The sequence below is a fragment of the Rhinopithecus bieti genome, unplaced genomic scaffold (assembly GCF_001698545.2).
Source record: "Rhinopithecus bieti isolate Rb0 unplaced genomic scaffold, ASM169854v2 scaffold_15776, whole genome shotgun sequence".
NCBI classification, from domain to species: Eukaryota; Metazoa; Chordata; class Mammalia; order Primates; family Cercopithecidae; genus Rhinopithecus; species Rhinopithecus bieti.
Genome location: NW_016808836.1, coordinates 2,322,149 through 2,349,156, shown reverse-complemented (window position 1 = coordinate 2,349,156; position 27,008 = coordinate 2,322,149). Strand labels below are relative to the sequence as shown.

Sequence of the window (27,008 nt, the reverse complement as noted above, 5' to 3'; positions counted from 1 at the left end):
CCGCGGGCGGAGCCGCGCTGAGGCGTGGCCCTTCGAACCAGTTCCGCCCAGTTGTTCCTGCTTGAATAGGGCAAAGAGCGCCGCCCAGCAGCCAGTAGGTTCCCGCGCGTGCCGAGACTCTGATTCCTTGCACCCCCACGACCCCGCAGGATGGCCGTCAAGAAGATCGCGATCTTCGGCGCCACTGGCCAGACCGGGCTCACCACCCTGGCGCAGGCGGTGCAAGCAGGCATGAGCCGGGGCGGGTGGGGCGTGTCACGGGACAGACGGGCAGAGTTTTAGGAAGGGGCACCATGGGGCAGGGCCGAGGCTGACTGGGGCCATGAGCGCCCCAGCCAGGTGTATGAGGACTCAGGGGCCAAAGCAAGTGGCCACGGGGGCAGAAATGGGAAAAGATGTGAGATCCAAGTTTATGTGAGTCCAAGCCGGAGAGGAATTGGCCCCGGGAGCCCCGGGGGGACTCCCGTGGCACAGTCATGTGTAAGTCCAGAGCTCTTATGCAATGCAGTTGTCATTATTGTGGTTGTGGTAGTGGTTGTTCGCACACCCAGAGAGGATTTACTAAGCCAAGCTTGCTCTGTCATCTCTTCACATGAGAGTTCTCAAAATGGAGTGGGAACTAGTATTACCCTACTTGACAGATGAGAAAACTGAGGCCCAGAGAGTGATTTGCCCAACATGACACAGCTGGTAACTAACAGGGCTGGGATTTGAACCCAGCTCATGCTCTTAACCACCACAAGTCCCCAGGCTGGCAATTGAAAAAGCTGGGGGATCAGTTTGCTGTGAGTACCTAATGGGAAGGAGTCACAGAGAGACATGAGTGAAGACTTGGGGACAGCAGTCCTGGGAAAGTCAATGAGGGCTGAAAATGTGGAGTTCCCCCAGAAGACAGGGCAGGAAAGGGGATAACCATCCCCAGCACTCCCTGCCCCACAGCCCAGACTTGACCAACTCCCAGCTGGGCCTGGGACTTCCAGATATGGGGCCCCACCCTTACAGGCCTTGGTGATGCTGAAGATATTGACTATCTGCGTGCCCCAAAAGGGTGGAGGCCACCAGGACCCCACTCTGCTGTCTCCCTTGGAGGGACTCTGAAAGTTCTTCACTAGGTTCGAAACTCTTCCCTTCCCCAGGGAGACCCCGTGACTATCTTGACTTATGGAGAGTGGGGGGCTGTGGGCCTCTCAGTAAAACCAATTTGCTGATAAGCACTTACTGGGGAGTAAGGAAGAAGGAAGTGAGAGAAGTTGAAAGGTGCTGAGTCACGTGGAAATCCACTAATTCCACTCGCCCACCCCTGCTGGTCATAGCTGGGACTGCACTCAGGGGATTAAGAACTGGAGCCTGGGGAGCTTCAGAGCTGTGGCTCTGAACAATCTCTTCCCAGCTCTCAGCTTTGATGTCCCCATCAGCAAAGGGAAGGGCTGGCCAGGCACAGTGGCTCATGCCTGTAATCCCAGCACTTTGGGGGGGCAAGGCGGGAGGATGTCTTGAGGCCAGGAGTTTGAGACTAGCCTGGGCAACATAGCAAGACCCCATCTCTACAAAATATAAAAAATAAAATAAATTAGCTGGGTATGGTGATGCATGCCTGTAGTCCCAGCTACTCAGAAGGCTGAGGTGGGAGGATTGCTTGAGCTCGGGAGTTCAAGGCTACAGTGAGCTGTGTTTGCACCACTGCACTCCAGCCTGGGTGACAGGGTGAGACCCTGTCTCCAAAATTAAAAAAAATAAAATAAAAGAAAGAAAAGAGGCCGGGCGCGGTGGCTCAAGCCTGTAATCCCAGCANGGGAAAGTCAATGAGGGCTGAAAATGTGGAGTTCCCCCAGAAGACAGGGCAGGAAAGGGGATAACCATCCCCCAGCACTCCCTGCCCCCACAGCCCAGACTTGACCAACTCCCAGCTGGGCCTGGGACTTCCAGATATGGGGCCCCACCCTTACAGGCCTTGGTGATGCTGAAGATATTGACTATCTGCGTGCCCCAAAAGGGTGGAGGCCACCAGGACCCCACTCTGCTGTCTCCCTTGGAGGGACTCTGAAAGTTCTTCACTAGGTTCGAAACTCTTCCCTTCCCCAGGGAGACCCCGTGACTATCTTGACTTATGGAGAGTGGGGGGCTGTGGGCCTCTCAGTAAAAACCAATTTGCTGATAAGCACTTACTGGGGAGTAAGGAAGAAGGAAGTGAGAGAAGTTGAAAGGTGCTGAGTCACGTGGAAATCCACTAATTCCACTCGCCCACCCCTGCTGGTCATAGCTGGGACTGCACTCAGGGGGATTAAGAACTGGAGCCTGGGGAGCTTCAGAGCTGTGGCTCTGAACAATCTCTTCCCAGCTCTCAGCTTTGATGTCCCCATCAGCAAAGGGAAGGGCTGGCCAGGCACAGTGGCTCATGCCTGTAATCCCAGCACTTTGGGGGGGCAAGGCGGGAGGATGTCTTGAGGCCAGGAGTTTGAGACTAGCCTGGGCAACATAGCAAGACCCCATCTCTACAAAAATATAAAAAATAAAAATAAATTAGCTGGGTATGGTGATGCATGCCTGTAGTCCCAGCTACTCAGAAGGCTGAGGTGGGAGGATTGCTTGAGCTCGGGAGTTCAAGGCTACAGTGAGCTGTGTTTGCACCACTGCACTCCAGCCTGGGTGACAGGGTGAGACCCTGTCTCCAAAATTAAAAAAAATAAAATAAAAGAAAGAAAAGAGGCCGGGCGCGGTGGCTCAAGCCTGTAATCCCAGCACTTTGGGAGGCTGAGACGGGCGGATCACGAGGTCAGGAGATCGAGACCATCCTGGCTAACATGGTGAAACCCCATCTCTACTAAAAAATACAAAAGCTAGCCGGGCGAGGTGGTGGGCGCCTGTAGTCCCAGTTACTCGGGAGGCTGAGGCAGGAGAATGGCGTAAACCCGGGAGGCGGAGCTTGCAGTGAGCTGAGATCCGGCCACTGCACTCCAGCCCGGGCAACAGAGCGAGACTCCGTCTCAAAAAAAAAAAAAAGAAAAGAAAGAAAAGAGGCCAGGTGCGGTGGCTCACGCCTGTAATCTCAGCACTTTGGGACGCTGAGGCAGGTGGATCACGAGGTCAGGAGGCCTGGCCAACATAGTGAAACCCCGTCTCTACTGAAAATATGAAAAATTAGCCGGGTGTAGTGGCAGGCGCCTGTAATCGCAGCTACTCGGGAGACTGAGGCAGGAGAATAGCTTGAACCCAAGAGGCAGAGGTTGTGGTGAGCCGAGATTGCACCACTGCACTCCAGCCTGGGCGACAAGCGCGAAACTCCATCTCAAAAAAAAAAAAAAAAAAAAAATTAGCTGGGCACAGTAGTACTTGCCTGTAATCCCAGGTACTCGGGAGGCTGAGGCACAAGAATCACTTGAACCTGGGAGGCGGAAGTTGCAGCGAGCTAAGATTGCATCACTGCACCACTGCACTCCAGTCTGGGTGACACAGCAAGGCGAAAGGAAAGAAGGAAGGGAGAGAGGGAGGGAGGGAGGGAGGGAGGGAGGGAAAGTGCTTGGATTAACTGGAGTTCACAATGGTTCTGTAGGACCAAGAGTCTTGACAGGCATGAACTCTGGTGCCAGCCTGCCCACATTCAAGTCACCAGCTCTGCGGCTTACAGCCTGTGTGGCCAAATGCCTTGTCATCTGTGTACCTGGATATGTGTAAGGTCATGGTGAAACTGGTAGTACTTGCCCTAGGGCTCTTGGGATAATTAAATGAGATCTTATATAGGAAGTACTTAGACTAGCATTGAATTTTGCAGTCTCTGGATCAGACTCACGTAAAAATTCAACCTTCTCTACCTACTAGCTGTGTGATCCTGGCCCAGTTGCCTAAAATTGCCTCAGTTTCCCCATCAATGTGGACAGGATAATGATACCTACCTTGCAGGGTTGTTGCAACCTGATGCTTCTCAAACTGTGAGTTATAGTGAGATCTGAAACATATGGTCACAATGTATATCAACAATATAGGGTGACAAATGATGACATAGTATCAAAATGTATCACTTTAAGTATTAGTTTTATGAAACTCATTTCAATTATATATGTATGGGTTTGTGTACACCAGGTTAGGCAATGAAATCTTTTGTATTGATGGCTGAGTTTTTTTTTTTTTTTTTTTTTTTTGAGACAGAGTCCCACTCTGTCACCCAGGCTGGAGTGCAGTGGCCCAATCTCGGCTCACTGCAAGCTTCGCCTCCCAAGTTCATGCCATTATCCTGCCTCAGCCACCCAAATAGCTGGGACTACAGGTGCCCGCCACCACGCCCAGCTAATTTTTTTTGTATTTTTAGTAGAGACGGGGTTTCACCATGTTAACCAGGATGGTCTCCATCTCCTGACTTCGTGATCCGCCCGCCTTGGCCTCCCAAAGTGCTGGGATTACAGGCGTGAGCCACCATGCGTGGCCGATGGCTGAGATTTTAAAAGCTTAAAAGAGGCCAGGCACCATGGCTCACACCTGTAATCCCAGCACTTTGGGAAGCTGAGGTGAGTCGACTACTTGAGTCCAGCAGTTCGAGACTAGCCTGGGTAACAGGTAACACAGGAACATCCACATCTCTATAAAAAATATAAATAGAAATTAAAAAGACTAAAAAGGGCACGACTTCTGCAACTTACTCTAAAATAGGAAAAAAGTATATATGTGTGTGTACGTATACATGTGTTTATAGACATATGTATATACTTATCGTATGTAATATATACTATATTTAATGTTTATATAGACACATATATATATACACATAGGTAGAGAAGGATAGAGCAAAGGAAAATATGAAAAATCATGCCGGGCGCAGTGGCTCACGCCTGTAATCCCGGCACTTTGGGAGGCTGGGGTAGGCAGATCACCTGATCTCAGGAGTTTGAGACCAGTCTGGCCAACATGGTGAAACCCCGTCTCTACTAAAAATACAAAAAAGTTAGCCGGACCTGGCGGCAGGCGCCTGTAATCCCAGCTACCTGGGAGGCTGAGGCAGGAGAATTGTTTGAACCCTGGAGGCAGAGGTTGCAGTGAGCTGAGATCGCACTATTGCACTCCAGCCTGGGGGACAAGAGGGAGACTTCTCTCATTAAAAAAAAAAGAAAAAAGAAAGAAAGAAAGAAAAGAAAATCTGGGCCTTGCCACTTCTCTAAAGTCTGTTTTATTTCAAAATAAAAAATTAACAGAAAAATATAAATAAAGTAATGAATTTGTTATTAAAAAAAAAGTTTCAAAATGTCTCACAAATGCCCTTGTTTTCTTTAAAGAGTAAAATCTATGAATTCTACTTATTTATTTATGTTTTTGAGACGGAGTCTTGCCCTGTTGCCCAGGCTGGAGTGCAGTGGCACCATCTCGGCTCACCACAACCTCCACCTCCCAGGTTCAAGTGATTCTCCTGCCTCAGCCTCCCAAGTAGCTGGGACTACAGGCACATGCCACTATGCCTGGCTAATTTTCTTTTTGTATTTTTAGTAGAGATGGGTTTTCACCATGTTGGCCAGGCTGGCCTCAAACTCCTGACCTCAGGTGATGCACCCACTCGACCTCCCAAAGTGTTGGGATTACAGGCTGTGAACCACCGCGCCCAGCCAAAATCTGTGAGTTCTAAAACAGTGCTTTTTGATATGGTAACCATAAGCCATGTGTGGTTCTCTAAATTTAATGTAAGTTGTATTAATTTTTTTGTTTTTGAGACAGAATGTCACTCTGTTGCCCAGGCTGGAGTGCAGTGGCACGATCTCGGCTCACTGCAACCTCTGCTTCCGGGTTCAAGTGATTCTCATGCCTTAGCCTCCTGAGTAGCTGGAACTACAGGTGCATGCCCCATGCCCAGCAAATTTTTGTATTTTTAGTCAAGATGGGGTTTCTCTGTGTTGCCCAGGCTGGTCTTGAACTCCTGGGCTCAAGGAATCCGCCTGCCTCAGCCTCCCACAGTGCTGGGATTACAGGTGTGAGCTACCACGCCCGACTTTTTTTTTCTTTTTTTTTTTTTCTTTTCTTTTTTAACTCCTTTTACTACCATTCCCAATCTCAGGGACCTCTTTTATAAAGCAATAATCCTATTCATCAGGACAGAGCCCTCATGACCAAATCACTTCCCAAAAGCCATATTAGAAGTAATACAATCACGGCCGGGCGCGGTGGCTCACGCCTGTAATCCCAGCACTTTGGGAGGCCGAGGCGGGCGGATCACGAGGTCAGGAGATCGAGACTATCCTGACTAACACGGTGAAACACCATCTGTACTAAAAATAGAAAAAATTAGCGGGGAGTGGTGGCAGGCGCCTGTAGTCCTAGCTACTCAGGAGGGTGAGGCAGGAGAATGGTGTGCACCCGGGAGGTGGAGCTTGCAGTGAACCGAGATCACGCCACTGCACTCTAGCCTGGGAGACAGAGTGAGACTCCATCTCAAAAAAGAAAGAAAAAAAAAGAAGTAATACAATCACTTTGGAGATTAGGTTTCAGCATGTGAATTTTGAAGAGTCACAAACATTCATACTGCAGCAACCTGTTTCTAAGTATGTATATACAAACTAGTTGTGGTAGTGCATGCCTATAGTCGCAGCTACTTGGGAGGCTGAGGTGGGAGGTGGGAGCCTTGGAGGTTAAGGCTGAAGGGAGCTATGATCCCACTACTGCACACTCTGGCCTTGGCAACAGAGCGAGACTCTGTCTCTTAAATAATAATGATAGCTGGGCCTGTAATCCTGGCACTTTGGGAGGCTGAGGGAGGTGGATCACTTGAGGTCAGAAGTTTTGAGACCACCTGGTCAACATGGTGAAACCCCATCTCTATTAATAATACAATGGGCTGGGCGTGCTGGCTCACGCCTGTAATCTCAGCACTTTGGGAGGCTGAAGCGGGCAGATCACGAGGTCAGGAGTTCTAGACCAATCCAGCCAACATAATGAAACCCCGTCTCTACTAAAAATACAAAAATTAGCCTGGTGTGGTGGCATGCATCTGTAGTCCCAGCTACTCGGGAGGCTGAGGCAGGAGAATCGCTTGAACCCAGGAGGCGGAGGTTGCAGTGAGCCGAGACCATGCCATTGCACTCCAGCCTGGGTGACAGAGTGAGACTCCGTCTCAAAAATAAAATAAAATAATAATACAATGATGATAATAATAATACCTACAATGTACTAGGGTTCATTTTAACCAATACAGTGGCAGTTAAAGAATGCCCACCGTGGCCAGGTGCAGTGGCTCACACCTGTAATCCCAGCACTTTGGGAGGCTGAGGCAGGTGGATCATGAGGTCAGTAGATCGAGACCATCCTGCCTAACACAATGAAGCCCCATCTCTACCAAAAATACAAAGAATTAGCCAGGCGTGGTGGCGGGCACCTGTATTCCCAGCTACTCGGGAGGCTGAGGAAGGAGAATGGCATGAACCCAGGAGGCGGAGCTTGCAGTGAGCCAAGACTGCGCCACTGCACTCCAGCCTGGGCTACAGAGCAAGACCCCATCTCAAAAAAAAAAAAAGAATTCCCACATTAAGCCTGGTGCAGTGGCTCACGCCTGTAATCCCAGCATTTCGGGAGGCTAAGGCAGGCAGGTCATTTAAGTTTGAGACCAGCCTGGCCAACATGGTGAAACCCCATCTCTACTAAAAATACAAAATTAGCCGGGCATTGTGGCGCACACCTGTAATCCCAGCTACTCTGGAGGCTGAGGTGGGAGAATCACTTGAACCTGGGAGGCGAAGGTTGCAGTGAGCCGAGATTGTGCCACTGCACTCCAACCTGGGCAAGAGAGTGAGACTTCGTCTCAAAAAAAAAATAAAAAAAGAATGCCCATATTGGCCCCATGCAAGCCCCTGCTGCTCCCCCATGTGTGAGGGCAGCACAGATCTTGTGTCATTCCCCTATGAAAGGTGGTCACATAGCATGGGGATGCTGGTACTGTGATCTTCACTTCAGAGATGAGGAAGCTGAGGTCCAATCACGGAAGAGGTTGCATGAGGTTCCTCAGTTGGTAAGTGGCAGAGCTGGAGTTTGGACCAAGGTCCCTGGGGCAGTAATGCCTGTGCTTTTGTGTTTATAAAGGGCCAGGGAGATGGCGGGAAATATGACACAGTCCCTGGACCCACAGAGTGCTTGGTTTGCTGCAGGTCAGCATACAGAGGGCTGTGACAGAGGAAGTACAAGTGACTGGGGGGACTGGGGAAAGAGAGTAAAGGGTGTTCCAGGCAGAGGGCACAGCACGTGCAAAGGCCAGAAGGTAGGAAGCAGCACCATGCATTTGAGGAACTGAAGGAAGATCAGTTAAGGCCAGGTGTAGTGGCTCACACCTGTAATCCCAGCACTATGGGAGGCCGAGGCAGGTGGATCACGAGGTCAAGAGTTCGAGACCAGCCTGGTCAACATGGTGAAACCCCCATCTGTACTAAAGATACAAAAAGGGCCGGGCGCGGTGGCTCAAGCCTGTAATCTCAGCACTTTGGGAGGCTGAGACGGGCGGATCACGAGGTCAGGAGATCGAGACCATCCTGGCTAACACAGTGGAACCCCGTCTCTACTAAAAAATACAAAAAACTAGCCGGGCGAGGTGGTGGGCGCCTGTAGTCCCAGCTACTCGGGAGGCTGAGGCAGGAGAATGGCATGAACCTGGGAGGCGGAGCTTGCTGTGAGCTGAGATCGCACCACTGCACTCCAGCCTGGGCGACAGAGCGAGTCTCCGTCTCAAAAAAAAGTACTGTGGGTGAAGAGGGCAGAGCCTTCAGCAGAGGCTGGAGAGGAGAAGCCAGATCCCAAGGGGCCTGGAAGGCTGGCATGAGGAGCATGGGTTTTATCACAGGGCATTTCAGGCTTGTGGGAGGCAACTGAGCAGGGAGGCACTTAAATATTTCTGTGGAAAGCTCTGTCTGACTGCTGTGTGGAATATGGATTGGAGAGGGCAGGACTGGGTCCAGGAGCCCAGGGAGGACCCAGGAAAGGGACCAGGAAGGAGACGCAGGCCTGGTCCAGGCTAGGAGATGAAGTCGCAAAATGGTTAGAAGGTGTAATAGGCCAGGCTGGGTGGTTCACGCCTGTAATCCCGGCACTTTGGGAGGCCATACCAGGCAGATTGCTTGAGCCCAGGAGTTCAAGACCAGCCTGGTCAACATGCAAAACCCCATCTCTCTTTTTAATTTTTTTATTGTATCTTTCTGGGTTTTTTATTTTTTGTGTTTTTTGTTGTTGTTTGTTTTGTTGTTTTTTTTTTTGAGACGGAGTTTCGCTCTTGTTGCCCTGGCTGGCACGTAATGGCACAATCTCAGCTCATTGCAACCTCTGCCTCCTGGGTTCAAGTGATTCTCCTGCCTCAGCCTCCCAAGTAGCTGGGATTACAGATGCCTGCCACCACGCCTGGCTAATTTTTCATATTTTTTGGGGGGGACGGAGTCTCGCTCTGTCGCTCAGGCTGGAGTGCAGTGGCGCAATCTCGGCTCACTGCAGATCCATCTCCCGGGTTCACGCCATTCTCCTGCCTCAGCCTCCTGAGTAGCTGGGACTACAGGCACCCACCACTGCGCCTGGCTAATTTTTTTTATTTTTATTGGAGACGGGGTTTCACTATGTTAGTCTCGATCTCCTGACCTCGTGATCCACCCGCCTCGGCCTCCCAAAGTGCTGGGATTACAGGCGTGAGCCACCGTGCCCGGCCTAATTTGTCATATTTTTAGGAGAGACGGGGTTTCACTACGTTGGCCAGGCTGGTCTCAAACTCCTGACCTCAAGTGATCCACCTGCCTTGGCCTCCAAAAGTGCTGGGATTACAAACGTGAGCAACCACAGCTGGCCTTATTTTATCTTTATGTTTCCCTAGACTGCTCAGTAGAATGAAACCCTGGCTGTACAAAATAAAAAAATTTTTTTAAAAAGGCATGATAATAGCAGACAACTAGGTAGCTCTTTTTTTTTTGAGATGGAGTTTCGCTCTTTTTACCCAGGCTGGAGTGCAATGTCATGAGCTCAGCTAACGACAACCTCCGCCTCCCAGGTTCAAGCAATTCTCCTGCCTCAGCGTCCCAAGTAGCTGGGATTATTAGCCACCATGCCTGGCTAATTTTGTATTTTTAGTAGAGGTGGGGTTTCCCCATGTTGGTCAGGCTGGTCTCAAACTTCCGGCCTCAGGTGATCCACCTGCCTTGGCATCCCAAAGTGCTGGGATTACAGGTGTGAGCCATCGTGCCCAGCACCAGGTAGCTCTTATTTCTGTGCCAGGTACTAGCCTAAACTTTTTGTTAATTTAATTTTATGTATTTATTTTTGAGACAGAGTCTCGTTCTGTAGCCCAGGCTGGAGTGCAGTGGTGCAATCATAGCTCACTACAGCCTCAGCCACCTGAATAGCTGAGACTACAGGTTGTGCCAGCACACCTGGCTAGATTTTTTAATTTTTTGCAGAGACAGGGTTTCACTGTGTTGCCCAGTCTGGTCTCAAACTCCTGGCCTCAAACAATCTTCCTGTCTTGGCCTCCCAAAGCTCTGGGATTATAATAGGCATAAGCCCAGGAATTTGAGGTTACAGTGAGCTATGATTGGTGCCCCTGCACTCCAGTCTGGGCAACAGAGCAAGACCCTGTCTCTAAATATATATATATGGATATATATAGCTATTACAGTATACCCAAATGTTAACATCCTTTGCCAGTGTTTAAAACAAAGGAAGAAATATGTTAGTTGTGAACTTTAAAATGTGTGTGTATGTGTGTGTGTGTTGGAGAGGAACAAAATTATCCAAAATTATTTTGGGAAGGAACATACTAATACAATATTAAAAATCTTTAATGACCACTAAAGGAGGGCTGGGCTTCCCAGAAGTAAGGCCAGGCAGCAGCGGCTAGGACCAATCCAAGCACTTGTCAGTCTGTAGGTCACCCATGTCCTCCTCAGGACCTCAGTTTCCTCCAGGACCATGGATGGGCGGCAGAGACCAGTGCAGTGCCAGCATTAACCCTTTAGTTGTTAGAGGGTAGGGAAGTTGCTGGCTGGGTACAGCGGCTTACGCCTGTAATCCCAGCACTTTGGGAAGCCAAGGTAGATGGATCACCTGAGGTTAGGAGTTCAAGACCAGCCTGGCCAACATGGTGAAACCCCATCTCTACTAAAAACACAAAAATTAGCCCAATGTGGTGGCATGCACCTATAGTCCCAGCTACTTGGGAGGCTGAGGCAGAAGAATCGCTTGAACCTGGGAGGCAGAGGTTGCAGTGAGCTGAGATCACGCCACTGTGCTCCAGCCTGGGCAATAGAGTGAGACTCCATCTCAAAAAAATTAATAATAATAGCCAGGCATGATGGCACGTGCCTGTAGTCCTAGCTACTCAGGAGGTTGAAGCAGAAAAATCACTTGAACCCGGGAGGCAGAAGTTGCAGTGAGCCGAGATCATGCCACTGCACTCTAGCCCAGGTTACAGAGTGAGACTCCATCTCAAAAAATAATAATAATAAATAGAGGGAAGGGAAGTTACAGGGTGTGGTGCTTGGAGGCTTCAGTTCAGATTATTTATGAATTATGAAGGTATGAAGTTATGGTCTTTTTTTTTTTTTTTTTTTTTTTGAGATGGAGTCTCGCTCTGTCACCTAGGCTGGAGTGCACTGGCGCAATCTCTGCTCACTGCAACCTCCGCCTCTTAGGTTCAAGTGATTCTTTTGCCTCAACCTCCCAAGTACTTGGGATTACAGGTATGTACCACCATGCCCGGCTAATTTTGTATTTTTTAGTAGCGATGAGGTTTCATCATGTTGTCCAGGCTGGTCTCAAAAACTCCTGACCTCAGGTGATCTGCCCGGCTCAGCCTCCCAAAGTGCTGGGATTACAGGCGTGAGCCACCATGCCTGGCCAAGGTATGGTCTATTTTAATAACCAGCCCAATACTAAGCATCAGTTGTAGGTATGCCAGCAAAAATGTTTGAAGGCCACAGTGCAGTGGCTCATGGGGAACCTGAGGCAGGCAGATCACCTGAGCCCAGGAGTTCAAGACCAGCCTGGGCAACATGGCAAAACCCCTTCTCTACAAAAAAATTGCAAAATTAGCTGGGTGTGGTGGTGCGCACTGTAGTGCCAGCTACTTGGGGTGCTGAGATGGGAGGATCAGTTGAACCCGGGAGGTTGAGGCTGCAGTGAGCTGTGATTGCACCACTGCACAGCAGCCTGGGCAAGAGAGCAAGACCGTGTCTCAAAAACAAAACAAACAAAAACAAAAAATGTTTGAAGACTTGGCCGGGCGCAGTGGCTCAAGCCTGTAATCCCAGCACTTTGGGAGGCCGAGACGGGCGGATCACGAGGTCAGGAGATCGAGACCATCCTGGCTAACACGGTGAAACCCCGTCTCTACTAAAAAATACAAAAAACTAGCTGGGCGAGGTGGCGGGCGCCTGTAATCCCAGCTACTTGGGAGGCTGAGGCAGAAGAATGGCGTAAACCCCAGAGGCAGAGCTTGCAGTGAGTTGAGATCCGGCCACTGTACTCCAGCCTGGGTGACAGAGCGAGACTCCGTCTCAAAAAATAAAAAATGTTTGAAGACCACTTCCCCAGAACAGAGGAGGGGATGGATTTGAGAGTTCATAGTGGCTTCTAAGACCCAGCCCCTGGAGCCCAATAGTGCCAGCCCACAAGCCCACTGACCAGCCTCTCTCCTCCTCTTTGCCCACAGGTTACGAAGTGACAGTGCTGGTGCGGGACTCCTCCAGGCTGCCATCAGAGGGGCCCCAGCCGGCCCACGTGGTAGTGGGGGATGTTCTGCAGGCAGCCGATGTGGACAAGACCGTGGCTGGGCAGGATGCTGTCATCGTGCTGCTGGGCACCCGCAATGACCTCAGTACTGAGCCCCCCCTCTGCCCACGGCCCTCCCCTACACCTCGGCCCCAGCGCCGCCCCGCCCCAGCCCCACCCTTGCCACCCCTGCCGCCGCCGCCGCCCACCAGTGACAGCCACTCTCTGTCCCCTCTAAGGTCCCACTACAGTGATGTCCGAGGGCGCCCGGAACATTGTGGCAGCCATGAAGGCTCATGGTGTGGACAAGGTCGTGGCCTGCACCTCGGGTGGGTGGTGGGATCATGGAGGTGGGGCTGAACTGGGGGGTACTGGGAAGGCAGCCCAGGGGCCTCTGAAAGGTGACACTGAAGCCATTCCATGTTCCTGTGCATTTGCTGAGCACCAGCTGTGTGCCTGAACCTTACTGGGTGATGGTGGGGACACAGTGGTGACCTGTGCAGCTCTGGGCCCTGCACATACAAGACTCACAGGTGGGAGAGAGGTGGTAAACAGATCCAGGATCAAACTAACATCCAGATCATCAAAGCTGGGATGGGGAAGGCAGGCAGAGGGGATAGGGCCACAATGGGAGAAACTACAGGACTATGGGAGCCAAGAGAAGGTGTCGGACCCAGGCTGAGAGAGGTCAGGGTGGGCCCGCCAGAGGAAGTGATAGAGCTGTGGATATATACTAGGTCTCCGCCCTCACAGAGCTCCTGATTATGGGGACAAGGACATTAAGCAAATAGTTGTCCTGTATAATCTATTTATGTATGTATGTATGTATTTTTAGTTATTTTGAGGTTTGTTTGAGATGGAGTCTCCCTCTGATGCCCAGGCTGGAGTGCCGTGGCATGATCTTGGCTTACTGCAACCTCCGCCTCCCAGGTTCAAGTGATTCTCCTGCCTCAGCCTCCCAAGCAGCTGGGACTACAGGTGTGCACCACCATGCCCAGCTACTGAGCGCTTACTGTGTACTGGGTGCTATCTGAGCACCTTAGGGATGAATGTCACTGAATCCTCCCTAAACTCCTTTGAATATTTATACAATAATAACAACAGCTGGTATCTTCTAAGCACCTACTATTTGTAGGTGCACAGTAGGTGCTCAGAAGATACCAGCTGTTGTTATTATTTGTCCCTGGTATAGCTCAGGGAGCCAAGGCACAACAAGACCAGTTGGCTTGCCTCGGTTTACATAGCTTGTGGCTGGTAGAGCTAGGATGTGCACCCAGCTATCTGTCTTCACTCCCCATCTCTGTGTTTCTTTCTTTCTTTTTTTTTTTTTGAGATGGAGTTTCACTCTTGTTGCCCAGGCTGGAGTGCAGTGGTGCAATCTCGGCTCACTGCAACCTCCGCCTCCCAGGTTCAAGCAATTCTCCTGCCTCAGCCTCCCAAGTAGCTGAGATTACAGACACCTGCCACCACGCCTGGCTAATTTTTGTATTCTTAGTAGAGACAGGGGTTCACCATGTTGGCCAGGCTGGTCTCGAACTCCTGACCTCAAGTGTGTTTCATCACACAAATTGCCTCCCTGGAAAGGGAAGTGACATGAAAGAGGGCTGCCTGATGATTGTAATTACACTCTAGGCAGAGGACAAAGCAAGCAAAGAGGCCTGGAGGCCAGACCTAGCTGGAGGGTAGGAAGCGAAATCATTTATGGCTTTTTTCCTCAAGCTTTGAAATGGAAAAGTAATACACAAGTAACCTTGCGATTTCAGAATGGTTCACTTGGCCTTGCTCTGTCACCCAGGCTGGAGTGCAGTGGTGCGACCATGGCTCACTGTAGCCTCAACCTGGGTTCAAGTGATCCTCCCCACTGCAGCCTCCCAAGTGGCTGGGACGGTAGGCATGCACCACCACACCTGGCTAATTTTTTGATATTTTTGTAGAGACAAGGCCTTACTTTTGTTCCCAAATTGGAATGGTCTGCTGTTAATTTTTGAGTTTTTTTCTCCCATGTCTTTTTTTCTTTGAGATGAAGTCTCACTCCATTGCCTAGGCTGGAGTGCGGTGGCGCGATATCAGCTCACGGCAACCTCCGCTCCACCTCCTGGGTTCGTGGTGCCTGGGACTAAGATCTTGGCCTGCAGCGATTCTTCTGCCTCGGCCTCCTGAGTAGCTGGGATTACAGGCGCCTGCCACCATGCCCTGCTAATTTTTGTATTTTTGGTAGAAACAAGGTTTCGCCATGTTGGCCAGGCTGATGTTGAACTCCTGGTCTCAAGCAGTCCTCCTGCCTCGGCCTCCCAAAGTGCTAGGATTATAGGTGTAAGCCACCACGTCCAGATTCTCCCATGTCTTTTTCTTTCTTTTTTCTTTTTTTTTTTTTTTTTTGAGACGGAGTCTCGCTCTGTCGCCCAGGCTGGAGCGCAGTGGCCGGATCTCAGCTCACTGCAGGCTCCGCCTCCTGGGTTCACGCCATTCTCCTGCCTCAGGCTCCCCGGGTAGCTGGGACTACAGGCGCCCGCCACCATGCCCGGCTAGTTTTTTTGTGATTTTTAGTAGAGACGGGGTTTCACCATGTTAGCCAGGATGGTCTCGATCTCCTGACCTTGTGATCCACCCGTCTCAGCCTCCCAAAGTGCTGGGATTACAGGCTTGAGCCACCGCGCCCGGCCTCTCCCATGTCTTAAAAATCAATTTAAGTGGTTAAGTTTTGCTTCCATGAAAAAGACGAACCTGTAAAATTGATTTAATATGCTTTCTTTTTTCAATTTTTTTTTGTTTTTTGTTTAGATTGTTTTCTAAATATTAAAGTCTTACGTGTGCCAGGATTTTTTTTTAATTAAAAAAAAATTTTTTTTTGAGACGAGATCTCACTCTGTCACCCAGGCTGGAGTGCAGTGGCATGATCATAGTTCATTGTACCCTTGAACTCCTGGGCTCAAGGAATCCGCTCAGTTTAGCCCCTCAAATAGCTAGGATAACAGGTATGAGCCATTGAGTCCAGCTTAACTTTTTCTTTGGAAATGATCTCAAACTTCCAGAAAAATTGAAAGGACACCGGTATACCCACCACCCTCTGTTCACAGACACACAATGTTTTCTTTTCTGACCCATGTGAAGTTAGCTTACATACCTCATGGCTGCTTACTTCAGTGTGTAGGTCCTCAATATACTTTTTAACTTTTTGTTATAAAAAGTTATAAACAGGCCGGGCGCGGTGGCTCACGCTTGTAACCCTGGCACTTTGGGAGGCCGAGGTGGGAGGATCACGAGGTCAGGAGATCAAGACCATCCTGGCTAACACGATGAAACCCCATCTCTACTAAAAATACAAAAAATTAGCCGGTCGTGGTGGCAGGGGCCTGTAGTCCCAGCTATACTCGGGAGGCTGAGGCAGGAGAATGGCATGAACCCGGGAGGCGGAGCTTGCAGGGAGCCGAGATCGCGCCACAGCACTCCAGCCTGGGCGATAGAGCGAGACTCTGCCTCAAAAAAAAAAAAAAGTTATAAACAGAAAAGTTAAAAGAATAGTCATGTGAACAACCATATTCCTTTTTTTTTTAATTTTTAATTTTGGATTTATTTATTTATTTTGAGACCAGGTTATGAGGCTGGCTAATTTTTGTATTTTTGGTAGAGATAGGGTTTCACCATGTTGCCCAGGCTGGTTTCAAACTCCTGGACTCAAGCGATCCACCAGCCTCAGCCTCCCAAAGTCCTGGGATTATACGTGAGCCACCGCACCTGGCCAACAGCCATATTCCTGATTTTAAAATTGTGATTGTGTTTTGTAATTGGTTTATGCACATACACATACACAAATAGTTTTTGTTTTTGTTCTCCTAAACTATTTGGGTTTTTTGTTTGTTTTCGCTTTCTTTGAGATGGAGTTTCACTGTGTCACCCAGACTAGAGCACAGTGGCATGATCTCGGCTCACTGCAGCATCCGCCTCCCGGGTTCAAAGGATTCTCCTGCCTCAGCCTCCTGAGTAGCTGGGATTACAGGTGCCCGCCACCACGTCTGGTGAATTTTGTGTGTGTGTATTTTTAGTATAGATGGGGTTTCACCATATTGGCCAGGCTGGTCTGGAACTCCTCACTTCAAGTGATCTGGCCTCCCAAAGTGCTGGATTACAGGTGTGAGCCACTGCACCCGGACTTCCTAAACTATTTGAAATGGAGCTGCACACCCAAAGATGCCTTCAGCAGGTCCCAAGAAAAGAACCTTTCTCTTCCAGCACCACAGTGCAATGGTCACCCTTTAATTACCTTCCACCCTCTAATTGTTAGAGTTTAATATTCCCTCCATATTCAAATGTCAAGGTAAAAGATTAGAAAGATTTTTGTCATCTAAGGAGCTTGGAGTTTATCCATCAGGGCTTGAGGAGGATTGTTTTTTACGGAGGGAACTGAGAGGATTAGAAAGAAATCCAGAGTAAGACCAGGCACAGTGGTTCACGCCTGTAATCCATGCACTTTGAGAGGCCAAGGTGGGCGGATTACTTGAGTCCAGGAGTACAGGACCGGTCTGGGCAACACAGCAAAACTCCATCTCTCCAAAAAAAATACAAAAAATTAGCTGGGTGTGGTGGTACGCACCTGCGGTCCCCACTACTTGGGAAGCTTAGGTGGGAAGATCCTTTGAGCCTAGAAGGCAGAGGTTGCAGTGAGCTGTGATTGCACCGCTGCACTCCAGCCTGGGCTACAGAGCGAGACCCTGTCTCAAAACACAACAAAACAAAACAAAAAAGAAAGAAACCCAGGGTGAATTAGAGACTGGATTTGAGATTGTGAACTGGAGGCTGGAGGCTTCAGATAAAAACATGGAATGAGGAGGAGGGGACTAGGGCCCTGAGATCCTTGCTGTGTGGCCTTGGGCCACCACTTCACACTCTGCACCGCAGTTTTCTCATCTGAAAAGAGGAAACCCTAGGCCAGGTGCAGTGGCTCACACCTGTCATCCCAGCACTTTGGGAGACTGAGGCGGGTGGATCACTTGAGGTCAGGAGTTCGAGACCAGCCTGGCCAACATGGTGAAGCCCCGTCTCTACCAAAAATACAAAAATCAGCTGGGCATGTTTGGCGCGTACCTGTAATCCCAGCTACTCAGGAGGCTGAGGCAGGAGAATCACTTGAAACTTGGAGGTGGAGGTTGCAGGGAGCATGATGTGATCATAACTTACTACAGCCTTCAACTCCTAGGCTCAAGGGATCCTCCTGAGTAGCTGAGACCACAGGCATGTGCCACCATGCCCATCTAATTTTAAAAATGTTTTTGTTGCGACAGGGTCTGGCTATGTTGCCCAGGCTGGTCTCTGTGACACACCTTTTTATAACCACTAACATTACTCAAACTATTTATTTTTTTTCTAGACAAGGTCTTGCTCTGTTGTCCAGGCTGGAGTGCAGTGGTGCAATCACAGCTCACTGCAGCCTCGAACTCCTGAGCTCAAGTGATCCTCTCACCTCAGTCTTCGAGCAGCTAAGACCACAGGTGTGGGTCATCACGACTGACTAATTTTTTAATTTTTTGTAGAGACGGATCTCACCATCTTGCCCAGGCGAGTCTAGAAATGCTGGACTCAACTGATCCTCCTACCTCAGCCTCCCAAAGTGCTGGGATTATAGGTGTGAGCCACTGTGCCCAGCCTTTGAACAATTTATATCATCCCAGTTTGCACATGAGGAAACAGGAAGCTGGCCAGTGGTCGATCCAGGACTTGACTTTAGGCAGAACCCAAGCTCTTAACTATTCACCAAACTGCTCCTAAAAGTATTTAGCATAGTTCTTGGCTTGAGGTAAAAGTTCTACAAATGTCAGCCAGTATAGCTTGGCCAAGTTATAGCTTGTTGAAAGCTAATTCCTGAACAAATATTTAGTGAGTACCTACAATGTTCCAGATACTTCTAAGGGCTGGGATTGAAGCAGGAAATGTGATAGAAAGAGTCACAGAATAACTCTAGGGTGTGGTGACAGGGGAAGGGTCCTAGGGAGAAAACAAGGCCCCAAGAAAAGGAATTGGTAAACTGGGCTGGGGGAGATGGGATTTTGCTATTTTAAGCAGGACAGTCAAGAAAAGCTGCACGGAAAGGTGACCTTTGAGCAAAGTCTGCAAAGAAAACAGGGAGCCACGTGGCTATGAGAGGGAAATGGCAAAGGGTCCTGGGTCACACCCATAATCTCCGCACTTTAGGAGGTCGAGGTGGGAGGATCTCTTAAGCCCGGGAGTTCAAAACTAGCCTGTGCAACTTGGTAAGACCTCCATCACTACAAAAACTTTTTTTTTCTTTTTCTTTAGAGACGGAGTTTTGCTCTGTCGCCCAGGCTGGAGTGCAATGGCGCGATCTCGGCTCACTGCAACCTCTGCCTCCCAGGTTCGAGGGATTCTCCTGCCTCAGCTTCCTGAAAATAGCTGGGATTACAGGCTTGTGCCAAGTCAACCAGCTAATTTTTGTTCTTTTGTTTTGTTCTGCTTTGTTTTTGAGATAGAGTCTTGCTCTGTCTTCCAAGCTGGAGTGCAGTGGCGTGATCTCGGCTCACTGCAACCTCCGCCTCCTAGGTTCAAGCGATTCTCCAGCCTCAGCCTCCTGAGTAACTAGGACTACAGGCATGCACCACCACACCCAGCTAATTTTTGTATTTTTAGTAGAGACGGGGTTTCACCATGTTGGCCAGGCTGGTCTCAAACTCCTAACCTCAGGCGATCCGTCCTCCTCAGTCTCCCAAAGTGCTGGGATTACAGGGGTAAGCCACTGCACCTGGCCTAAAAAAATTTTTTTTAATTAGCCAGGCTTGGCCAGGATAGCACCATTGCACTGCAGCCTGGGTGACCAGAGGGAAACTCTGTCTCAAAAAAAAAAAAAAGAAAAAAAAAGTGGGGTTTGGTGGCTCACCCCTGTGGTCCCAGCTCCTCAGGAGGCTAAGGCAGGAGGATCACTTCAGCCCAGAAGGTCAAGGCTGCAATGAGCTGTGCTCACGCCACTGCCCTCCAGCCTGGACAACAGAATGAGACCCTGTCTCCAAGAAAATAAAAAAGAGAGGGAAATGCATCAGAGGCAGAGGGATCAGACATTGCCAAGGCTGGGAGGCAGAACCTGGCTGGAGCAGAGGCGTGTAAGGGAGAGTGGTAGGCAGGGTAGGCAGGGACATCAGAGAGCTGATGGGGCCATATCAGATGGGGCCTTGAGGGCTGGCCATGAGGACTTTGCTTCTACTCTGAGTGAGATGGAGCTCTGGATGTGAACTGATAGGGGTGTTCATGGGCTCCTTGGGAGGAGGGAAGGAGGGGCTGAGAGACCAGGGAGGAGGCTGCTGGGCTGGTCCAGGCAAGAGGAAACAGTGGACAGGACCAGGCAGAGTGAGAAGAGGTCAGATTTGGAATTATTGTGATCAGCAGACAGCTCTTACCGGGCCTGTGAGGGAAAGAGGAGGCCCAGAGGACTCCCCCTGTTTTTGCAACTGGAAGGCAATGGTGAGCCATGGCAGGGTTTTGTCCTGGCATCAAGACAAGTGGGCCCTTGGCCGGGCGCAGTGGCTCGTGCCTATAATTCCAGCACTTTGGGAGGTGGAGGAGGGCGGATCACCTGAGGTCAGGAGTTTGAGACCAGCCTGGCCAACATGGCGAAACCCTGTCTGTACTAAAAATACAAAAATTAGCCAGGCTGGTGATGTGCACCTGTAATCCCAGCTACTGGGGAGGCTGAGGCCAAATTGCTTGAACCCAGGAGGCAGAGGTTGCAGTGAGCCGAGATGGCACCACTGCACTCAGCCTGGGTGACAGAGCGAAACTCTGTCTCAAATAAAAAAAAAAAGAGAGAGAGAGAGCCCAGGCTGATCCTACCCTGTGTCCTCCCTCCAGCTTTCCTGCTCTGGGACCCCACCAAGGTGCCCCCACGACTGCAGGCCGTGACCGATGACCACATCCGGATGCACAAGGTGCTGCAGGAATCGGGCCTGAAGTACGTGGCTGTGATGCCGCCACACATAGGTAAGCAGGGCAGGGACCTGGTGGCACCAATGCCATCTGCCTGTTCCTTCCTGCCCTCTGGGGAGATCTGCAAGGCCTTCCCTGATCACCCTAAAATTGCAAACCTTCCTGTGATATTGTGACATATATATTTGGCCTTTGTCCCTGTTTCCTGGCATACAACTCCTAAAATCCTTGGAATCTCCAAAATGATAAATGTCTTTTTCTATGCTAATGAGTTCACTGAGAGCTGGCATCCCCTAGGCAGCTTCAGGTCTGGTCACCAGAAAGACTAAGGCTGGATTAGAGGCTTGGGACTTTCCCTTCTGAGGAGTGGTGAGGGATTGAAGGTTGAGGGGATTACCACTGGCTAATGGTTTAATCCATTATATCTATGGATTCTGGGGCCTCAGCCTCCTGAGTAGCTGGGATTACATGCCTGTATCACCATGCCTGGCCATGGCTTACATTTCTAGTATGGGAGATAGAGATTAGACAGATAGATAGATAGATAGATAGATAGATAGATAGATAGATAGATAGACAGACAGACATGCAGGCCAAGCATGGTGATTCACACCTGTAATTCCATCACTTTGGGAAGCGAAGACGAAGGATTGCTTCAGCCCAGGAGTTTGAGACCAGCCTGGGCAACAAAGATTTATCTCTACAAAAATACAAAAAAAAAGGGCCAGGCGTGGTGGCTCACACCTGTAATCCCAGCACTTTGGGAGGCCGAGACGGGTGGATCACGAGGTCAGGAGATGGAGACCATCCTGGCTAACACGGTGAAACCCCGTCTCTACTAAAAAATACAAAAAAAAAAAACTAGCCGGGCGAGGTGGCGGGCACCTATAGTCCCAGCTACAGCTACTTGGGAGGCTAAGGCTGGAGAACGGTGTAAACCCGGGAGGCGGAGCTTGCAGTGAGCTGAGATCCGGCCACTGCACTCCAGCCTGGGCAACAGAGCGAGACTCCGTCTCAAAAAAAAAAAAAAAAAAAAAAAAAAAAAAAAATTAGCTGGGCATGGTGGCACACACCTGTGGTCCCAGCTACTTGGAGGCTGTGGCTTGAGGATGGCTTGAGCCCAGGAGATCAAGGCTGCAATGAGTGTGATAGAGCCACTGCACTCCAGCCTAGGCAACAGTGTGAGACCCTGTCTAGAAAAAAAGAAAAAAGAAAAAGACAAGAAAAGACAGATACTAATGGCTGGGCACGGTGGCTCACGCCTATAATCCCAGCACTTTGGGAGGCCAAGGCGGGTGGATCACGAGGTCAGGAGATCAAGACCATCCTGGCTAACATGGTGAAACCCCATCTCAATGCCTGTAGTCCATTCTCCTGCCTCAGCCTCCCGAGTAGCTGGGACTACAGGCACCCGCCACCACGCCCGGCTAATTTTTTGTATTTTTTAGTAGAGACAGGGTTTCACCGTGTTAGTCAGGATGGTCTCAACCTCCTGACCTCGTGATCCACCCACCTCGGCCTCCCAAAGTGCTGGGATTACAGGTGTGAGCCACCATGCCTGGGCTTTTTTTTTTTTTTTTTTTTGGAGATAGAGTCTCACTCTATTGCCGGGCTGGAGTGCAGTGGCGCGATCTTGGCTCAGTGCAACCTTTTGCCTCCTGGGTTCAAGTGATTCTCCTGCCTCAGTCCCCAGAATAGCTGGGACTACAGGCATGTGCCACCACGACCAGCTAATTTTTGTATTTTTAGTAGAGACGAGGTTTCACCATGTTGGCCAGGTTGTTCCCGATCTCTTGACCTTGTGATCTGCCCACCTTGGCCTCCCAAAGTGCTGGGATTACTGGCATGAGCCACCGCACCCGGCCAAGTGTGTGAAAACTTTCAAACTTCCCTACCTGAACGCATTAAAGGTTTATGAATACACATAAACTCTTTGTTTAGNTTTTTTTTTTTTTTTTTTTGGAGATAGAGTCTCACTCTATTGCCGGGCTGGAGTGCAGTGGCGCGATCTTGGCTCAGTGCAACCTTTTGCCTCCTGGGTTCAAGTGATTCTCCTGCCTCAGTCCCCAGAATAGCTGGGACTACAGGCATGTGCCACCACGACCAGCTAATTTTGTATTTTAGTAGAGACGAGGTTTCACCATGTTGGCCAGGTTGTTCCCGATCTCTTGACCTTGTGATCTGCCCACCTTGGCCTCCCAAAGTGCTGGGATTACTGGCATGAGCCACCGCACCCGGCCAAGTGTGTGAAAACTTTCAAACTTCCCTACCTGAACGCATTAAAGGTTTATGAATACACATAAACTCTTTGTTTAGGTTCAGTGCTTAGCATTTTGTCCTGTTCTCTCTCCCTCTCTGCTCCTCTCTCTCTCTCCATGAATATATGGATAGATTTTGCTGAATATATTGTGAAAAAATATATGTATATATATATTTGGCTAAATCATTTGAGAGGAATTACAACATTGTCTCACTTCACTCCTAAATACCTAGACAGCTATCTCCTAAAAGAAAGATATTTGCACGTAAAACATGATCACACCTAAGGAAAGTGACATTTACTGTCATATCATTTAGTATCCACTCCATAGTAAAATTTCCCCAACTGTCAGGCCGGCACAGTGGCTCACATATGTAATCCTAGCACTTTGGGAGGCCAAGGTGGGTAGATCAGTTGAGGTTAGGAGTTTGAGACCAGCCTGGCCAATGTGGTGAGACCCCTGTCTCTACTAAAAATACAAAAATTAGCCAGGTGTGGTGGCAGACACCTGTAATCCCAGATACTCAGGAGACTGAGGCACAAGAATTGCTTGAACCTGGGAGGCGGAGGTTGCAGTGAGCCGAGATTGTGCCACTGCATTCCAGCCTGGATGACAGAGCAAGACTCTGTATCAAAAAAAAAGAAATTTTTTTTTCAACCTACCCTGCCCTTTTTCTTTAAGTTTCTCATAACATTAACCAGGCCAGGTAACTTTAAAAGGCCCACATTCTGGAATTTTCTAGCTGTTTTGCCACAGATTCAGATTAAACATGTTGGGCAGGAATGCTGCATGGGTTAGGGTGTGTGTTCTTTTTTGAGACAGGGACTCCCTCTGTTGCCCAGGCTGGAGTGCAGTGGCACAATCTTGGCTCACTGCAACCTCCACCTCCTGGGCTCAAGTGATTCTCCTGCCTCAGTTGCCCACGTAGCTGGGACTACAGGCATAAGCCACCACACCCAGCTAATTTTTGCATTTTTTGTAGAGATGCAGTTTTGCCATGTTGGCTGGTCTCAAACTCCTGAGCTCAAGTGATCCTCCCACCTTGGCCTCCCAAAGTGCTGAGATTATAGACGTGAGCCACCGTGCCCAGCCAGGGCAGGCGATTCCCGTCCGCTTTATCCCAAGCAAACACATAGCCAAGGGTGTGTGTTCCACACTGTGCATAATTCCAGCCTGTCTCTGCTTGGGTGATGGTACATTTTATCCCTAAGTTTAGTTGGTTACTGTCAGACAATTTGTTGTTGTTGTTGTTGTTGTTGTTGTTGTTGTTGTTGTTGTTTTGTTGTTGTTGTTAGAGACAAGGTCTTGCTCTGTCACCCAGGCTGGAGTGCAGTGTCACGATCATGGCTCTCTGCAGCTTCAGCTTCCATGACTCAAGAAATTCTCCAGCCTCAGCCTCCTGAGTAGTTGGGACTACAGGGGCACGCCACTGCACCTGGCTGATTTTTGTATTTTTAGTGGACTCAGGGTCTCCCTGTGTTGCCCAGGCTAGTTTCAAACTCCTGGGCTTGAGTGATCCTCCCGTCTCAGCCTCCCAAAGTGCCGGGATGATAGGCATGAGCCACCGCCACTGGCCAGGGCAGGGGATTCCTGTCAGCTTTGTCCTTTGCTTGGGTGCCCAGCACCTGGCCACATAATAGGTAATCAATAAGGATTTCTCGAATGAATGAAGCAAAGGATATAGATGAGCACCTGCATATGGGAAGTCCATTCTTGGCTGTGACACCACCCAGGCTGGGCACACAGTAGGCACCCTGGGAAGGTCTTTCTGGGGGTCAAATTTTGGGGGAGGGGAAAGGTGACTGCTTCACCCAGCCCCTCTGTCTTCACTTCACAGGAGACCAGCCGCTAACTGGGGCGTACACAGTAACCCTGGATGGACGAGGGCCTTCGAGGGTCATCTCCAAACATGACCTGGGCCACTTCATGCTGCACTGCCTCACCACGGATGAGTACGACGGCCACAGCACCTACCCCTCCCACCAGTACCAGTAGCACTCTGTCCCCATCTGGGAGGGTGGCATTCTGGGACATGAGGAACAGAGGAAGGGGGCAATAAATGTTGAGCCAAGAGCTTCAAATTATTCTAGAGAAACCGACTCTGTGACTCCTCTCTCTGCCTCTGTCTGAGTATTTTGGTGTGTCTGCCTGCCTCTGTGTAAGATATGCTTAGTATGCATTCATTCATTTGTTCAGTAACAGCTTATTGAGTCTGGCCGGGCATGGTGGCTCACGCTTGGAATCCCAGCACATTGGGAGGCCGAGGTGGGTGGGTCACTTGAGGTCAGGAGTTCAAGACCAGCCTGGCCAACATGGTGAAACCCTTTCTCTACTAAAAATACAAAAATTACCCGGGCATGGTGATGCACACCTGTAATCCCAGCTACTTGGGAGGCGGAGGCAGGAGAACTGCTTGAACCCGGGAGGTGGAGGTTGCAGTGAGCCGAGATTGCGCCACTGCACTCCAGCCTGGGTGACAGAACAAGACTCCATCTCAGTAATAATAATAATAATAATAACTTAGCTGGGCAGGGTCATGTGCACCTGTAGTCCCAGATATTCAGGAGGCTGAGGTGGGAGGATGACTTGAAGCCAGGAGTCCAGGTTGGGCAGCATAGTAAGACCCCATCTCTACAAAATTATTTTTAAAAATTTAGCTGGGTATGGTGGTATGTACCTGTAGTCCCAGATACTCAGGAGACTGAGGCAGGAGGATGGCTTGAGGCCAGGAGGTCAAGGCCTGGCCACTGCACTCCAGCCTATAGGACAGATAGAGACCCTGTCTCCGAAAATAAAAAAAGTTTATGTTTTATTTTGAGGATTTATGCAAGGAGTGGAGCATCAGAGAGGTAAGGCAGGGGGACAGTTGGGTGTGTGTCTTATGAAGCTTCCTTTGGCTACTCTGTGAAGGTGGATAGGAAGGGCACAGGAATGGAGGCTGATAGCCCAGAGGGAGTTGGAGTTGGAGGAGGAGCTGTAAGGAGGGGAGGAGAGAGAGGGTGGGAGGAATGCCTGGGACCCTGTGTGGACAGTTGGTGAGGGGTGGAGGGGAGACATCAGGAAGAAGCACAGGGCTGTAACCTGGGGACAGAGTTACAGTAGTGCTTCAGGAGGGAAGCTGAGGCTGCAGTGAGCCGAGGTACGTCACTGCACTCCAGCATCCATGACAGAGTGGGACTCCGTCTCTAAAACAAAAACCCAAATGCAGTAGGGCTTTCCTGAGTTGGGGACCCTATAGGAGGAGCAGGTTTTGGAGGAGGAAGGGGAATAATTGCTCCTTCCTAATTATGTCCTTTTTTGGAATCAACTGTCCCTTTCTTTCGTTCCCAGGGACACCTTCCCCAGGCCTGAGTGAGCTGAGATGCTTCTCTCTCCCTACCTCCAACCCACACCACCCACCTACCTATTCCCCTCCCCTTTATCCCCTTCCTCCCCCGACCCCGTGAAATCCTTTCGTCTTACATTGCAAACAGCAGGATGACTTGGTTGACAAACTCCAACCGGCAAGAACTGGTCTGAGGAGGCTTAAACCTCCCTTCCCAGAGGTGGCCTGGAGAAAACTGCCTCCTCCCCTTAGGGAAACTCATTGTAGGGTGGGGCATTACGGGTGTGGGCTTTCAGGACACTAGCAGTGTCTTCTTTCTGCCTTATTTTTCTGTCACATTCCTGAGCATTTAGCAAACTTTCAATGGGACCTGCTACGTGTTCAGCCCTGTGCTACATGATCCTGCAGACCAAGCGGTGGTTGACAGATATATCCTTAGTACCTGCCCTTGGTGGGGGGTTCCTCAGTAACTGACAGTCCAGGACTGGGATGGTGGCACAGGAGGCCATGGAATCCTAGAATAGATCCTAACTCAACCTGGACTGCCAGGGAGGGCTTCTGAGAGGAGGAAACCTTCGAAATAAGTTCTGAGAAGCAGCCTGGGAATTGAGGGTATATTTTCAGGATGAGGAAACAAGTTTAAATATCCAGAGGCGAGAGGATTGCTTGAGGCTAGGAGTTCAAAACCAACCTGGGCAACACAAGGAAACCCCCACTGCCTCCCCCATCTCTATTAAATAAAGTGTGTGTGTGTATAAATATATATATATATAATATATAAAAATATATATATAATA

At 49.8% G+C, this 27,008-nt stretch overlaps 1 protein-coding gene across 1 annotated transcript; it reads left to right on the top strand.

Annotated features, from left to right (window-relative positions):
- Positions 1-24,982, top strand: BLVRB (biliverdin reductase B). Its single transcript, XM_017887526.1, has 5 exons — positions 1-229; positions 12,641-12,805; positions 12,939-13,028; positions 20,551-20,679; positions 24,724-24,982. Exons 1-5 carry the CDS (start codon positions 151-153, stop codon positions 24,879-24,881), a joined length of 621 nt encoding a protein of 206 aa, XP_017743015.1. The 5' UTR covers positions 1-150; the 3' UTR covers positions 24,882-24,982.
- The last annotated feature ends 2,026 nt before the right edge of the window (positions 24,983-27,008 follow it).